This window comes from Ixodes scapularis, unplaced genomic scaffold, assembly GCF_016920785.2.
Source record: "Ixodes scapularis isolate PalLabHiFi unplaced genomic scaffold, ASM1692078v2 ptg000890l_1___fragment_3__unscaffolded, whole genome shotgun sequence".
Lineage (NCBI taxonomy): Eukaryota > Metazoa > Arthropoda > Arachnida > Ixodida > Ixodidae > Ixodes > Ixodes scapularis.
The window spans coordinates 689,311-703,109 of NW_024610065.1; the positions used below are offsets into that span (position 1 = coordinate 689,311).

At 45.2% G+C, this 13,799-nt stretch overlaps 1 protein-coding gene across 1 annotated transcript in view; it reads left to right on the forward strand.

Annotated features, from left to right (window-relative positions):
• The first annotated feature begins 12,485 nt into the window (after nucleotides 1-12,485).
• The window catches only part of LOC115309205 (plasma kallikrein-like), a 28,206-nt gene continuing 26,892 nt past the window's right edge, over nucleotides 12,486-13,799 (forward strand). The window contains exon 1 of the mRNA XM_040223536.1: nucleotides 12,486-12,558. Coding sequence (XP_040079470.1) covers nucleotides 12,486-12,558 — 73 coding nt within the window. The remainder of the gene's footprint in view (nucleotides 12,559-13,799) is intronic.

The window sequence follows — 13,799 nt, forward strand, 5'->3', positions numbered from 1 at the left end:
CATTCTTGTCGAACAAATGACCAAAGTATGAAAGCCTGGAGTAATTAGAGTAGTAGGTACTGTAATTTGTTTCATCGAAATTTGTCAAACGGCAAAGGCTACGGTCTCGGTGAGCCGATATGCGCGTTGAAGAGAGGCACATGACAACGTGTCATTCAGAGTGCTCGCCTGCACAGATTTGTCACACACCTTCGCTCTCTCTGATTGGCTCGAGAGGGCTGTGGCGGTTGCCCTTTTCCAGGTTACAATGATACGAAGTATAGGCAACCCACACTTTTCAAAAAAGTCTATTGAAGAGACCAAAAGGAATGGTCAACATTTTTCAACAAGACTGATCTTCAGGCAAGGGATGAACACAGATATGAATCATCTTATCCAGGTAATTAGAACAAATAAATAACTGAACGACTAATATAATGCACTCTTGATGAAAAAAAGTATTGCTGCAATAAATCCTACGAGAAAGGAAAAGGTGCAGTTAAATCTATGCATACACCAAAACAGTAAAACATTTAAAAAATCGTAAGGGTGCAGGCGAGCAGGTAAATACTAACGATGTTGAATTAACCTGAGACTGTGGTAGAAAATAAACAGCAAAACGTAGAAGGGACAGAAAATAAACAGGACGACGTCCCAGGCTCAGACGTCGTTCTGTCTATTTTCTGTCCCTTCTACGTTTTGGTGTTTCTTTTCTACTCCAGTCTCAGGTTAATTCAACATGACCAAAACAGTTGTTCTTATTGCAAGTCGAAGAACTTTGAAGCAGGTGCCTGTAACGATTTATTCATCCCCACACTCAATAAAACGTCATGCTCGTAACTGAAAATAAGTGTGCACTTCGCACTCACCAAAAAAGAAAGAAAAGCGTAGAATGTAGAATCGTCGATTAGCACAAACGGTTAAAGATCGCAGGAGCTTCCTCGCTAAAAGTTGCTGTGATTATGCAGTTACCTAGAGCTGAAACAAATTCCCCTAGGCCCTACATCCGACGCATACCTTTCGCGTTGATTCTCAGACATTCCAACGTTCAAACAAAGCTAAGAAAATGCGAAAGTTTCATGCTAAAAGCACTCAAAGTTCTACCGATCCTCGAACAGATCCCGAATCCGAGCACCGGTACGGCGACACGGCTGATGCGGTCTCACAGGTGTTATTATCCAGATGACCCAGAGCGATCTTGCGCAAGAAGGGTATAACGCCTCATTCCTTCATATTTTCATATTATACCTGCGTCAGCGAGCACGAAAAAGCCCGAAATCGTCGGAAAGCAGCTGCACATCACGGCTGCCGCGCACCGAACAAACTCGCATCCACCAGCTCTGGGCGCTGCCATCTTACCTGTGACGTCACGGCTCTTGGAAAGTCACGTGACGAGTGGTCACATTTGCGTAAAACATGGCGGCAACCGGGTGGGTGCCACTTCCGAACTTCCGGTTTATCACTCTAAGCCCCTCTACCTCGTTGGCTGTGCTGCACGGGCAGTTCACGCGACTCTATTGCTCGACTAGCAGAAGCGTCAAAAACAATCGCACGCAACTCAGCATATGCGCCTCAGAGATCGCGGCGCGGGGGGCTGCACATTTGCCTCTACAGGACTACAGTTACTCCGAGCCATGGGCATTCGCCGCTTGCGCCCCCAACATCGCCATGCGGGAAGAGCCCGTGGACGTTCCTTCTGCTGCGGCCGCTATAAACATTTACGCACCATAATAAACCTTTTTCACCGAATCATTCTTTCTTTTTTTGCATGGTTTTTGTGCAAGAGGTTTCGTTGCAGCAGAGGGAGGGCCGTCCGCTCTGCGCAGCCATCTTTCACGCCAACCTGGACGACCACCGGCAGGCGTGTGGGCTCGGATACGCCCGGTGGTGCGCAGGCTCCGACAGTTCGTCAACTACGCCTTCTACAACTCGCCGATGATTGTCGCCTTCGCTACACTAGACCCGCTTACAACGAGTCATCCTCACCGAAGACTTCCGCGCGTCTTTAAGAGCCTAATTTTTGACTTGGGAGTAATGTCGTCGTCAAAGACGTCAAAAAGGTATGCACTCTGAGAAATATGGAGTGTCGGCTTTCCTGATTTTTGTGTTGCCACAGAGTCTGGAACGCACTCCCAGACTCCAAGGCAACAGAACGTGGCGTGGTGTTGTTTAGGAAGAAATGTGATGCTTTGTCTTTGAATTAGTTCCAAGATGATAATCTTTTTCGGCTTGAATGTGCTCGTCATAGTGTATGTACATGACTTCAGTCAATTAAGGCCACTTCTGATCTTGTTCTTAATTGCTCGATTGTTTTTGAACGCAAGGTTTTCTATGTATTGTGCTCTCGATTTTTTTTTTTCAAGTCCTCGCTTATGTAATACGTCCAAGGGATTTCTTTAAGCAACAATGAATGAAATGAAAGGAAATGAAAGCGCTTGAAAGAGCCAATTGCTGGAATTTAGGGAGGCCGCTCGTCGATAGACGAAGCTAATAATGTGTTTAGAACCACAAAAAACGGTCTGCGCTATGAAACTGAACAGGGTGAAACGTACGTCATGCTCTGTGCCAAAGCGCGGACAGTTTCTTTTTTATGTTTAGACATATTACCAGTTCCGTCATTCACCAAACCACCTCCGGATTGCAACGATTGGCTAATGCCAGTTGACTTGCGAAAGAGACGATGCTCTAGATGTGAAAAGACGGTGAGAGTGCAGGCGAGCTGGTGGTAGCTAATCATGTCGTATTACACCTGAGACTGCGGTGGAAGAAATCGGAAGAACTTTCAGTAGAAGGTTCTCTGTGTCTGTTCCTTCTACTGAAAGTTCTTCCGATTTCTTCCACCGCAGTCTCAGGTGTAATACGACATGATTAGCTCTTGATGTGTTAGATCGATGTACACTGCTTATGACACTCTTTCATAACGCGAAGGGAGCGGCTTTCTCCGGCGAGCGCTCGACTGATGGCATTAGCGGCAACTAATTTAACCACGGGGGGAAACACGAAACGTCCCGTTCGAGGGGTGTTTTGCCTGCTCCATTGGGGTCGTGGAGCCTTGCTATCACGCTCTTCCCTAACTTTATGAAACCCTATCCTAAGAACACAATATTAAAACCCAATGGCTTAGTAACAATGTGATTACAAAGAAAAAAAAAGATTTCTTTCCTTCGTGCTGTGTTTTAAAAGTATTTACCAAATCTCTTCTCAAATAGGCGTAGTGTTTGTCGACGACACCCAATCAAGCGGGCAGGAAACCCCTCGAGCGGGTTGTTCTACGTTTCCCCACGTGCCTAGAATAGTTGCCACTAACGCCACCAGAGAGCGCTCGTCGGAGAAAGCCGCGCTTAAGCTTAAATGGTAAAACAAAATGGCAGTAGGGCCGGCTATTCGTCAGCCCTACTGACTGATGTGGCAAACTCTCTGGTGTAGAAGGCAAGAGGCTTCCAGTCCAACAGGACCAGTGTGAAGAAAACAATGCCAACCATCTGCACAGGATGTCCCATTATTGAAAAAACGTCGCAAGTCGCTATGGGGTCAAAGTAGTTTTCTCAGCACCACAAAAAATGAGCCAAGTTCTCCCTAGAGTGAATGCGCATTCTGAGGGTACCACAAAACCCATGTGCACCAAGAAGCATCCAAAGAAATTCCTTCTATGTGCTTCGGGCGTCGTATATAACTTATAAGTTATAAGATACCTCTTTCGTGTGGCAAGAGCTACATAGGCCAAACGGGCAGATGGCTCAGGGACCGACTTCAACAGCGTGATTACTCTTTGAAAGCTACAGTGGGCGGAAAACTTCCTATCCATTGCAGGGAGTGCACGTGCAGACCATTATTCCGTGTGCAGACATTATTCCGTGAGACCAACATTTTGGAGAGGAACAAAGACAAGTTGACCCGGGAGGTATTGGAGGCCTTCTACATCCCTCGTGAGGACAGGAACTGTATTAGCGTTGAATCTGTAACGCTATCAAACAAGGAAAGTGAATTCCTTGAACAAAGAATGAAGGGCCCACACGAGCCTGGATGAACTAGCCGCTGTTACATTCACGGAGATGTGGTAGATGCACGAGTCCGCAGCGGATTATTTGGGTTTTTTCTTTCTCTTCCTTTCTTGTCAGTAAACGTAGTTGTGAATAGCGCTCTTTTCTGTCCTGTCCTTCTTCTCTCTACCTTGTGCGCTAAATACCTCAATATTAGACCAACTAGCCCAAATGTCAACTTTACTGGCTAGGTGGCGTAAGCTACCGCCCGATCCAAAGGGCTCAGCCGGATTCATCCATCCGCGCGCTTCCACGTTATGAGCAAGTGTGACTAGCACTCTACGTATATAGAGCAACGATTTATGTAATGAAGAGTCGCCCCAGCAAGGATTCGAAACAAATTATTAACTAGAAGGCCACGTTAAGTCTGTAAAGAGTATACCGACACATAAACAAAACAAAGCGCGTTTCGTGCTGTTTTTTTATTCTTTTTTTTATTTATTTAATAAAAGTAAAGTTCTTTTTTCCTCCCGGTTAAAGAGGTTTCCCCTGTTCTAGACAGGGATTTCAAAATTGTGAATAAACTAAAAGTTCTTAAAACAATATTTTTTTCCTTTTTTTTAGTTTTGATCTTTTTTGTTGAATCTATTTCTGCAACTGCCAATAAGTAAAAAATATTTTCTTACAGAAACTGATTTGTGGGTATTTTCTTTATTTCTTCCGCCTTACTTCTCTCTGAATTCTTAAACAGGGTGCTTGACTGTTGAGTTTCTAATCTTAAGTGCTAAATTTATTAAAGTAAGTGTGTTCTTCCTTTTTTAAGGACACAGTTTTTTTATCTCTGTCATCAAAGAAGAAAAAAAAATAAACCTAATGAGGGTCGAAAGTGTTTTGAAATAAAGGAATAAAAAATATTAGAAACTACGCTTAGGACAGTAAACATGAATTGAAATTATGAAAATGTGCTCCACACTGAGCGCGTGGATGTCACTCATTATTTTCAAGTATTCACGCAACATATCTATGGCCCCTGTGGACATCTTGAAAAGCAACTAAGCAGCTGCCAATCACTGATTTCTATGCTAGTAGACTCGATCACGGATGGGGAGCCCGGCGGTGGCACCACCGGCGATCATTGATTGACACCAGACAATAGACCCTTTCCGAAATTCAGCCTGTCCATTTCTATAACTATCGTCACCTAAATGTATGTCATCCGTACATGCTGATGGCGGCATTTGATGGCTGGGCAGGCAAGACTTTGAGGATGGGCACCTGAACATTCCAGACGTTAGTTCGTGTGGTTCGATGTCACAAAGACGAGACGTATAAAATTCTATGCACTCTGCTTTTGAAGGCGTCATATATATCCTTGAAATGCTCAGCTTCGGCACGCCCAGGCAGCTGAAGACAATTAAATGTGAAGAAATTTATTCAATGTTTTACTCAACTAAACGCCTCCAAACAAGTAGTAGTTTTTTCACTTCATCGAAACTGAAGCAAATCGAGAAATATATACAGCGAAGATGATCGTAACAACCGTAAGCCTACCCTTGACAGATAGGTACTAGATTTTGACCGCCATTAGCAGGCACAAATTTAGACTGGTACTGCAGGTACTAGATTGCAATGTATTTGTGAAAGGGTCTATTGGCGACGAGCGCGATCGAAAGCGTCGCTGTGGTCGGTTTGCCACGATTGGCCGAATGCTGACTATGACGTCAGCAAAGGATTCCTTATCGACGGAAATAACGGGAATACGAAAGCTTTAATTCTGACGGTGTTGGCAGTGCTGCTTTGAGAGCTCAGTGATTTCATGCTTCCACCATGCAAGTTACAATCACCGTCAAGCTTGTCCTTTGCAAGGTAATGACGTCACGTGAGGGAACCATAACAGAGCGCCACCAAAACATCTCACCGCTAATACACGGAAGTCTATGGGAGAAACACACGCAAGTAGGAATATTGAAGCTTGTACGCGGTGCTCGAAGGCGAGTATTTAATGCTGTGGTGCTAATGTTATATTGGATGTTTGGAGATCGACTCTGTATCTGTCAAGTGGGTCAATGCCGAATAAAAAAATCAAATGTGCCGTAGCACCATCGACTCTGCCGGCATCGCACGCTCCAGTTGCTAAATAAATGACACGTTCAACAAATGAACGACACGCCCTAAGCTTTAATTCCCGACAAAGGCTCTCCCTGAAGTTCGAAGCAAAACTTGCCTCGGTCTCCTGCATCCGATTGCTCCCCCAAACGCGCCGTTTCAGCAGATCGGAATGGATCTACTTGGTCCTTTTCCACCATCGATGCAAGGAGACAAATGGATCATCGTCGCCACAGATTATCTCACGCGGTACGCCGAAACGAAAGCCCTTCCTTCATTGACGGCTGAAGAAGTCGCCAAGTTTTTCATCGAATCCATCGTCCTCCGGCACGGCGCTCCCGAAGTTCTAATCTCAGACCATGGATCATCGTTCATGGCCCAGCTGACGCAAGAAATCCTTCGTCTCAGCCACACCAGCCACCGGCGCACCACGGCGTACCACCCGCAGACCAACGGATTGACAGAGAGACTCAACAAAACCATCGCCGACATGATCTCCATGTACGTCGACGTGGAGCACAAGACATGGGATGAGGTGTTGCCGTACGTTACATTCGCATACAACACGGCCGTGCAAGAGACCACCAGGGTGATACCCTTTCAGCTGGTGCATGGCAGAAAAGTAACGACCATGCTCGACGCGACGCTACCCCACGAACCAGCTGCCGATGGAAGCCCCGACGCCCAAGTGGTTGCTCAACGAGCCGAAGAAGTTCGCCAGCTCGCTCGACTCCGAATTGAAGATCAACAACGTGTCGACGCTGCCCGGTACAACCTTAGTCGTCGGGACGCACACTTCCAGCCCGGAGACCGGGTATGGGTCTGGACACCGATTCGCCGCCGTGGTCTCAGCGAGAAATTCCTGAAACGGTATTTCGGACCCTAGAAGGTGCTTCGTCGACTTGGAGATCTGAACTACGAGGTGATGTCCGACGGAGCAAGAACATCATCACGCCACCCACCGCGACCTGAAGTCGTCCACGTCGTACGCCTGAAGCCTTACTACGCTCGATAGGACTGTGGACCTTATGTGTTCGAAATGACTCTTTAGTTTACCGTTCTTTTTATTTGCTTTGTTTTGTTCTGTGTTGCATTGATGCATTGCATTGCGCCTCTCCCCTCCTTAACTAGTCGGAGATGTTCGCTCGGACAATAAACACAGACGTTTGAGCGAAGCCCGTCTCGATTTCTCATCACACACACGCACACACACACACACACACACACACACGCACGCACACACACACGCACGCACGCACGCACACACACACACACACACAAACACACACACACGCACGCACGCACACACACACGCACGCACGCACACACACACACACACGCACGCACGCGCACACACACACACACAAACACACACACACGCACGCACGCACACGCACGCGCGCACACACACGCATGCACGCACGCACACTCACGCACGCAGGCACGCACACACACACACACACACACGCACGCACGCACGCACACACACACGCACGCACGCACGCACACACACACGCACGCACGCACGCACGCACGCACGCACAGATATATATATATTCATCTCAAATCGTGCAGGCAAAAAGCGTCAAATTTTTTATTTCGCTGAAAAAAATATATGTTATGGCTTCGTCTCTAAAAACTCAGTAGCCCTAAACCGCAAGTTCGTCAGATTTTTTGTTCTCGACTTACGAGTTTCAATGATGCCGCGGTGGAAAGCAGTGTTTTTCACATCCGTCGTGAATCGGAGGTTTCGCTCGATCTCCCGCCGTGAATTTTCAGTCTACATTATATTAACTTTTTTTAAGAACACTGCCAGCAAAGATAAAAGTATCTAATACGATGAAATAATTTTAGGCGTTTTGCTTCTTTTCTCTAAAAATGTGAAAAGCGCCCCTCGGTTAATTGTTCACGAACTTTGACAATTAAATACTGGCGATCTACTTGGGTTGCATCAATATTTTTATGTCTACGGCCTTGGTTTGGTTCGAGGCCTTTTACGGTCTCGAACCAAACCTTTCTGACCGCTTGGATGACAGCCTTGCTCCCACGGACTAGTCGTGAGGCCCTCGGGGCCCATGGAAAAAGTCATCGGAGGAGAAAATAGTGTTTTCCCCGTAAAACTTCAGTGTAGGAAGTGTTCACATTACAACACAAACGTTTCTCACCATTTCTAGACAACTTCATCGAAGCTTGATCGTCCAAAATAGAGACAAAAGAGAGAAATCTCACTTTTTCACGTTATTTCGAAAGGGTTCAATGGCACTGCTGGTGTCAAGCGATGGTCGCGGTAGTGCCAATCAACTCCAGAAAAGCAAGACTCGATCCGTGATTCAGCCGACTACAAGCAACATTAGTGATGGAGGAGCGGAAAAAATAACAGACGAGAAACTCAAACAAACATTCTTTACAACTAGTTTTTTATTGAAGAGTATGTTTTTTGTTGTTTTTTCTTATCAAACAGAAAAGTTAGTTCGTTTCTAAATTCGAACGGAAACAGCATCATCGCGCAAATCATTGATCTGGTTATCCTTCTTGTCACCACTTCTCCTGTGACGTTCCTAGCGTATTTGTGTTCGCCACGCCACCTGGCATCGATATCACAAGCCTGTATGAGGACGAAGAGCAGGCCGGGGTAGGATAGCAAACGCACGTCATAAATTGTAGTGGAAATTGCTTGCTTATAATTGCAGGAAATAAAATATTCAATTTTTCGAGAAGCTGTAGATATACATGACATATTGTTGTATTCTATTCCCCTGCAGATGCCTTCAACGAGTACATATGGAGGCATCCTCGAGAGGCCGCTCCAGGGAAGAGGACAGCACGGGTGAACCAACTGCAGTATGCCAATTCGTTAATATCCTACTGCAGGATATTAACAAGAAGTTTGACTTCTAAGCTTGCTTAGAGGTTAAGCTTCTTGTTGGTGTTCTGCAGCTGCCAATTTGCGTTCACTAAATACACATATAACCTGAAATGACCTGGCTCATGCTCATTCTTTGCATGACAAATGCATGCGAATCGTTAAACCTGCAAAGATCCATCCATCCGTATGCAAACGTTTGACGCCATGTTGATTATTATTACTGCGTCAGAACGGATAAACCTGTAAATATATAGGTTTCTATATCTGAACAGATGAGCATGCATAAATATTGGATCCTATATCTAAATGGGTCAACCTGTAAGGTATGGGTTCCTATATCCAAATGGGTTAACCTGTACAAGTACAGGAGTTCCTGTATTTGAACGGGTCAACCCATACAAGTACGGGGTCCTGTATCTGAATGGGTCAACCCATACAGGTACGGGTTCCTGTATCTGAATGGGCCAACCCCTACAGGTACGGGTTCCCAGTAGCATACGGGAGACCCGTATCCCATAACACCGTATGAAATATACGGGTCAACCAGTATGAATTTTTATACAGGTTTTTTCAGTAGGGACGGCCGCCATTCATGCATTATCTTTTTAAAGTTTTACTAGCTCTTAGTTGAACTTCAAAACAGGTTCACGTAAACCTTCTACAGAAACAACGTTAGCTTACCCGGTTTAGGCATACATGTACGTTTCGAGCTGGAATTTTGCAAGGCCTGCGAAATGTGCTCATCCTTACGGACTCACACTCGTGCATTTATTTAAGTACTTCTTAAAGTCATAATGGGGCATTACATAAAGATGGGATTGTAAAAACACATCTCAATACTCTATATAACATATATCAACGCAAAAAAATTGAACTACTCAAAGAAAATATCAAAAAATAAATTTACAAGAAATACCGAGAAGACTCATCGCACGCACATTGAAAATTTTCATAAGGAAAAAATCGCAACTGCTGCTGGAAAACAAGCGCTAAACAGGCTTACAAGCGTTGAGTCATAGTGGAGAGTCACTCAGTAGTGGCATGAAATAATCCTGTCTGTTTTCGTTGGGGCTATTTCACTTGCAGCTGTTTCACTTGCCAGGTCATTCTAGTCAGTTGGGGTCAGAACAAAATGGGAAAACATTGAACACGCTAATTCTAGCAAAATAAATTTAAAATTTGTTAGGGGAGTCATGAAAACAAAAAGTCTGAGCGGGTGGTGGGATGTCACCTTGACAAAACTTGGGTGACCCATTGAAGATTTTATGCGAATGGGACAACCTTTAGAGATATCATCTCTCATGGACTCTATAAGAAAGGCCGTCACAGAACACTACGTTTGGGGTGATCGAACTTTATATCATATATGTAAAACCCCCCGGGTCAAATTGACAAGCCCACATGTAGTCAAAAAGCCGGTTGACAGAAGTAACTACCTGACAAGATATAACATGCGGGCCGGCAAGCGATAGCCCAGCCCCTTCGAGAAAGGCCTAGCGAACAGCTCAACATTTTGGCGGAGTGAAAGGAAACGGCACATGTTCCTATTTGTCGCCTTCCCCGTGCCATCGGAAAATGTAAACCTCCATTTCCAAACTCTGGTACCGTACCTAAGTGTACATAGCTAGACTACGGGGGGGGGGGGGGGAGGCGGCGCAGATTCTGTTTTTTTCGGGCCCGGGTCATTATCCTTACCGAGACGCTGTTTACGCGCCATGTAACCAGCTTGTAGTAGTGCCATGTAAACAAAATAACACCCACGTTGCCTTTATTGTCAAAATACATGGGAAATGGAACCCCTGCGTGCTTTTGTTAGCTGCAATCTCCAGTTCTGCGAAGAACGTAACCCGCACCCCACCCCCCGGGAAAATGGAACGGCTACGCCGCTGTATGTCTACGTTTAGTAAGTACGACAGTGGGTGCGCCCGAATCGCCGCGACTGCCCTCAACGGCGTTTCGCTAGATTCACTGCATTGTTACAGCAGGCGGAGAACGCCCCCACAAAAAATAGTCATACACAAGGGATGGACAGGGTGATTTCAATGAAAACAACGTATGCATGTCGTAAATGAAGATGAATCGCTGTGTACACATGTGGTCAACCTGGGGATTCAAAGCGTTCGGCCCAGGTTTCCCCTCCGGCAATCGTCAGTGGTCACCTGCACCGCCAGGGGGTCAAGGGCAACTGGCCACGCGAGCGGCGCTCCGCCGCTGATAGCGGGCCGTAGCAGCGGATGCGCGGGGGCATTTTGGGATCGCGGCGCGGGCGATAAAGCTGATTGAAGGTTCTCGTGTTGTTGAACCGGTGTGCCTTGTCACTCCCCGAGGCGGGTAGCAGCAAGCAACGAGCCCACACTCTCTAGGCTCGTTGCTTGCAACGGTGAAAAAAAGTGTAGGGAAGTCTACTTCCGGTACGTGTATTGAGATACGACCGGAAGTGCATCTCCCTACACTTTTCTACGCCGGTGCCAGAGGTGCAGGTAAATCTAGCGAAGCTTCTGTGGACACCGCCCAAAGGCGTTGCACCTGCACAGAAGCTACCCTTTATTTTATTATTTTTCGAACGCTCCCTGCTTCTGCTTTCCTCCGCTGACGTAAGTTATCGATTCGCGCGCGTGTATACTAGCACTTCGCAGACCTTGGACACTGAACCCGGATCCAGGTAGCTGCATTGCACGATTTTTACGAATGTTATCGAACCGATGACGCCAGCTATTTCAGTTGCTTCTATAACGCATTAGATACACGTCAGCTTAATGCTCAGCTTCTTCAATTATCCCGCAGCATGCGCCGCCTGGTATTTATGCTCAATCATCTTAGAATGAAATTGTTGCAGTAATCGCTTCATGGCCCTAAAGCAAACAAAATAAATTATATAATATGTGATACGATAATTGTTCATGGAACGTTCATTAAAAAATGTAATCAATTTTTTTTTTTGTCAATGATGGTTCTTTGTGCATAAAAGCATATTCAAGTCAGTTTCGAAATTTCCATAAAAAAATTCACATTTGCGTGGATCTAAGTGGCGGTTATCATATCGGCTAGAAACCAAAGCATTCATTTTATAAATATCATATATATAAATTTACAAACAGTTAAAATAATTAGGTTCGCATTCAGAGCACACGTCAAAGCGGCATTGTATTTTTTTTTTATTATTTCGTTACTGAGATATGCCGATTCCACGGTTAATTAGCAAGAGGCAGTTGAGTTGGTTTCTCGCGTTGTTAAAATTTCGCAACTTGTAGGTGGACGTACGCTGGAAGCTTCTTGACGTGGCAGGTTGCGTAGTCTGTCATCTGCCAATCCTTGTTTATTTCCTCCTAATATTCATTGTGGCCTTTCTTAAACGTCAGTTGTTCACCTCAGTCTTTTATTTTTATTTCTTTGCACACGCCTTGAGTAAATAAACCTTATTTGAAAGGCAAGGGGTTCACGTCACGACATTTAACAATGAAAAAAAGAGACAAACAGTTTCATTTAGAGCTGTTTGCTTATATAAAAAGGCAAAGCGTGCTTGAAGCCCCGCGCCTTTCGAGAGAAGCCGTAAAATGAAAGCCGACGTATTGATCCTGATTATTTTCTACTTAAAACACAACTCCGCATCTTCTCCTCGTTTAACCGGTATGTATATAGCATGCGTTTATGAAATGTAATTGAGATGTAGCGCGTTTTCACCCCCAGAGTTATGCAAACCATTGTAAAGTTCAAGATTATACAGCTACATTATGCTTACTATGCTATACTCAACGTAGTTCAGCTGGATTTTGTTGTGATCTAGAATGTAGACCCCCGATAGGCCAAGTCGATGTGGTAATTCCGTATAAGTATCTTGCAAGCAAATTCAACTCAACATTATTTTTCTTAATTAGGAAAGTGTTCTTGACATACGGGATACGACGCCGGCACCATCAAACATCAACTCTGGAATTTTGTACAGTTTCTAGCTTCACATATGAGTACAATTGTAAGATATTGTCACGGTGTGAGGCGAATAAATGATAAATAATTAACTGAAACGAAACGTTTTATCGGCAAAATCTTGCTAAATAAAATAAATATCCAGCACCGAGACAGAAGAAAAGCGGGCGTTGATTTGTCCGCGTAACAGTAAGCGAGAGAAAGCGAATCTTCTAGAAGTCCGTGACCAAGCGTTGCTTTTCGGCCCTGCACGTTTCATTATCCCTCTTTTTAAAAGCGCACCGTCCCAATTCAACGCGAAAGGAAAACAAAAATGACTAATAAAAAAAAAAATACGGTGAGTGAGAGAGAGAGAGAGAGGAACCAGTTCACTGAAACACCAGTCAATGACCGTCAGGAGAGAAGTCCATCTCCCCCGTCGTCCCTAGCCGTCGGCCGGAATGCCTTAAGACAAAACAACAGCAAGGGCATGACCGATGATCCCCTGCTGGACTTTGGGGTTTGAGCTGCGGAGCAAAGTCTCTCAGGAATCTAGAGTGCGCGAGCTATCGTACTTAGTCGGACCCGGAGAGTACCCCGATCGCTTCTTGGGGGAAGCAGCCGATAACCTGGTTTCCAAGATGAAGAAAAAAGATGACGATCATATTCTTTCCAGACAACTAATAAGACCGGCGGTGATTCTTTACATTCACAATCTATCTCACAATCTAAAAAAGTGGACGCTCATTTTGAAATACCGGTGGCGTTTTCAGCGCCACACAAGCTGTCTCATCTATGTTCGAAGATAAACAACGAAAAGGGAGAGGGTAAAGTGTGTCAGAAGAAACATGCTGAGCAATACGTGGAGTGCGCAACGTCAGTGGTATATAACAAACCAATGAGTTCCGGGAAATCGTATGTGGGCTAAACGGGGAGTTGCATAAATGAGAGGGCCTGGGAACATG